At 33.5% G+C, this 3760-nt stretch overlaps 1 protein-coding gene across 1 annotated transcript in view; it reads left to right on the top strand.

The window, feature by feature from the left end:
* The first annotated feature begins 1502 nt into the window (after window positions 1-1502).
* LOC111466934 overlaps window positions 1503-3760 on the top strand; it is a 4815-nt gene continuing 2557 nt past the window's right edge. The window contains exon 1 of the mRNA XM_023111621.1: window positions 1503-1927. Within this exon, the coding sequence (XP_022967389.1) occupies window positions 1586-1927 (342 nt within the window). The 5' untranslated portion in view covers window positions 1503-1585. The remainder of the gene's footprint in view (window positions 1928-3760) is intronic.

Raw genomic sequence — 3760 nt, 5'->3', positions numbered from 1 at the left:
TCTAACCCAACCAGACCTTTATGGTTTGAGTTGGTAGTCTAGGTGAATCGAATTCTCGGGTCATTTGAACACATCTATTGTTTCTCTCAGTATCAAGCACACAATAGAATATTAAGCCAAATTCAAAAGAAAAAAAAAGCTATATTCATTTTTCGATACTTAATCGGGTCTTAGATCGATAAGTATCGCGCTAGAATCGATCAATTTGGACTCGTTTTCGTCTTTTTCAATTTTATTTTGAACCCTAATTAAAAAGGAAAAAATATGTTATTTAATGAGTTTAATTAGCTATAAGATACAACTTTAGCCACCAAATTAAATAAATAACTAATTAATTAAACTCAGTCAAAATTTCAACATTTGGATTCCATTCAAAAAATGTTGGTTTGAAACTACTAGAGCTTCTCACGTGTTCGAAGCACGTGAGAGAAAAGGAATTAATGATTTTATTTTTTTTTAATATATAATAATAATAGTAATAATAAGGTCAAGTATCAATTAATACTTTTTAAACTTTGGGTTAAATTAATAATTATATCAAATTTTAATTAGACTCTTCATTAGGCCTAAAATTTTTGCACATGCGTATAAATGAGACACCACCCGAAGTCGTAGTCGAGTCACCCACCAACATGGTAGGAAAGCTTAGCAAACTGTTGTGACCCATTCTTTCGAGGATGGATGATCTTTCCATTGTGCTATAAACAGCATCGGTCAATAATCTGAACTCATTGAGATAACCCAAAAAATTAAACATTTGTCGCTGTAATGAGTTGTAGCTCAAGCTCAAAACTACTCGAACACAAATTTCAATTGTTGCACAACGATGCGTTTCTCGACGCATCTTTTAGGGTTTATTTCTATATTAGCTATATTAAATCGGAGACAATCCAAACCTTCAAATGATGGGCCTTGATTCAAGGCCCATGGTGAAAGGATGGGCCTTATGTGGGCTTTAGATTGGAGACAATCCAAACCTTCATGATGGGCCTTGATTTTCTTTAAAGAAAATACTTCTAAAATTTCTAAGGGAAAAATTAAAAAAATAATAATAATCATTTTGTGGATGAGAAATGTTATGAAAATAAAGTTTTAATTTAATCAATCAAAATATACTTTATTATATTAATTATACATTTTAGAAAATATTTAATAGGATTTTAGTTAACTTGAAAAAAATTAAAAAATACATTTATTACTCACAAACTAAAAAAATAAATAATAATAATATTAACATTTTTGGAGATAATCTAGTGGTCAATATTATTTAATGTTTTTTTTTTAATAAAAATAAAAGGTATTAAATTTTGTGAATATTTTTTAAAAATACCCAGTAATAATGAAAAATTTTAATTTTTAAAATTTAAAAGTATATTTTTTTTATATAAGTTATTAAAAATTTAAGAAAAAATTTTAAATTAAGTTGTGAGGATATTATTAGAAAAATAAAAAATTTAAAAATATTTTTGAAACAAAAAAAAGATTAAATCAATAGCCACATTTGCCGGCGGAGACACCTGCAGTTCCACCACCCTCCTTCCTTCGTCTTCCTTCATCTCAACTTAGTGTTTCTGAAACGCCTCCAATGAGATCGGCGACATTTCTCCGTTGCCCCTACTCCTTGCTTCCTGTTCAAGGCTTCATCTCTTCCACATCCAAGAACTCCATTAAATTTAAGCCCACTTTCTTCAATTTGCGAGCTAAATCGGTCCGGTTGGTTGTATTTTGTCATCGGGATTCAGAGAAATCTGTCCGGAATGAGCAGTTTGTGGGGGTTGACGATTCGGATGGGGCTTTGATGGAGAAGAACATAGAGCGAATGCAATGGAATGTGGAAGTGGGTAGCCCTAGTGTTGGATTTCAGCCTCTCGCCAAATTGAGCTTGAGCGACAAGGCTTCTCTTCTCTTGACATTCATTGCCCTAATGGTAAATTGGATTTTTCATATTTTTTTTGTCTCCTAAATCCTCTCGATTTGCTGTGTTGTGTGAATTTCTGGTAGTTATTGCCTGTGTCCTGAAGAATGCTGCTGATTCTATAACCGATAATGTTTCTTTGAGATTTAAGAATTAATGGTGAACTTGTGCCTTCTTTTCGTTTCTTTGTTATTCCTAGTTAATATGATTAGTTCCTAACAAATAGAATAGTTTTTTGGTTTTGTCAATCCTTGAAAGTTTCTCCTGACTACTTTTGACTATTATGAATGTTCATTAGCAGATCAATTTCTGACTATAGAGATGTTGAGCTAAGAAGACTAAAAGGGATTGTTGATGTTAGTAAATTGTCATGAAGAATAAGTTTATGAATCTTTTGGATCCATAAACATTTTTGGTGCATTCTTCTTTCCTATCCATTGGAATTTATTTGGTTCGTCTCCATTCATCCTGATTCATGTATGACATTAATGCTTCTATGCCTTTATAAAAGGTAGTCTAGGATGGTTGAGAGGTATTGAGTTTGAGTGTCATTTTGTATTTGTTGAGTGACATTTGGGAGGAACTTTATTGAGTGAGACTTTGTAGTGTGAGAGTGTGAGATATACACTTTGATTATTGAGTTTGATTGCTGCCCGTGGATGTAGGGGAATTTGTTATCTCCTAACCACGTAAATCTTTGTGTCTCTTTGTTTAATTTCTGTTTTGGGTGTGTGATGTTATCTTCTTTTAATATAATACAATTATGTAACCATAAACAAGACAACAAACAAATGAAATCGTGTTACCTTTGCTGATCATTTCTGGCTGGGTTTTCACCTTACATATGTATGGTTTCCGATGGAGAGGACAAATCCTTCCCAATTGGAAGGTGATTTTGTAAGTAGCTATCGTTAGGAAGGAGAGCTCTCCTCCCCCAGGCCGGTTGTCTTTCTGTAACAGCCCAAGCCCAAGCCCAAGCTCAAACTCAAGCCCATCGCTAGTAGATATTGTCCTTTTTGGACTTTTCCTTTCGGGCTTCCCTTCAAGGTTTTTAAAATGCGTCTATTATGGAGAGGTTTCCATACCCTCCCCTCTACAACTGATGTGGGATCTCACACCTTCTCTATTTTGGGTAATGCATTTTTCATGTTTCCTATAATTTTAAGAGAGAGGGAGAGAGGGAGAGAGGGAGTGATATGAACCAAAAGGCATCAATCCTACAATATACTTCAATGAAGATGTGAAGAAAAGGTTGTCAAAATTATCCAAAGGTGTTCAATTCATGCCACATTGAAGAAGAAAGAAGTTTGATTGTTATAAATTTTGGGTGGGTTATAATTTAGAGTAATTTAGAGTTATTATATTTTAAGACATTTTATTTACCTTAGGTTACATTTACATAATGGCTAATTATGGGCATAAAGTATGAAGGTTACAACTCTTGTAATGCCTTTAATAGTTTCATTTTTGAGGCTATATAAAGCCATGTATGATGTATTTGTAGGTAGACTTGAAAAATATAGTAAAAGAAGCATTTGTGCTCTTCTTTAGCCAATGGCTAAGTTTCTTTGCAATTCTATGTAGTTTAGGTTGCATGTAGAATCATTCAAGCTCGACATGATTAATCTTGCTTGTGGAGTGATTCGAATCTCAAGCAAGTGTTTTTGCCTTGAGATATTTGATCAACAAGAATTATTCAAGCTAGACATGATCGATCTTGCTTGTGGAGTGATTCGAATCTCAAACAATGTTCTTGCCTTGAGATATTCGATCAACAAGGTAATCCGAATCTTACTCCCCTTGTAGTGGTTCCATATCTTATCAGGGAGGGAGAGAGAGAGGGAG

This window comes from Cucurbita maxima, unplaced genomic scaffold (assembly GCF_002738345.1).
Source record: "Cucurbita maxima cultivar Rimu unplaced genomic scaffold, Cmax_1.0 Cma_Scf00032, whole genome shotgun sequence".
Lineage (NCBI taxonomy): Eukaryota > Viridiplantae > Streptophyta > Magnoliopsida > Cucurbitales > Cucurbitaceae > Cucurbita > Cucurbita maxima.
Note: the sequence above shows the minus strand (reverse complement) of the source record. Positions and strands in the feature narration are given on the sequence as shown.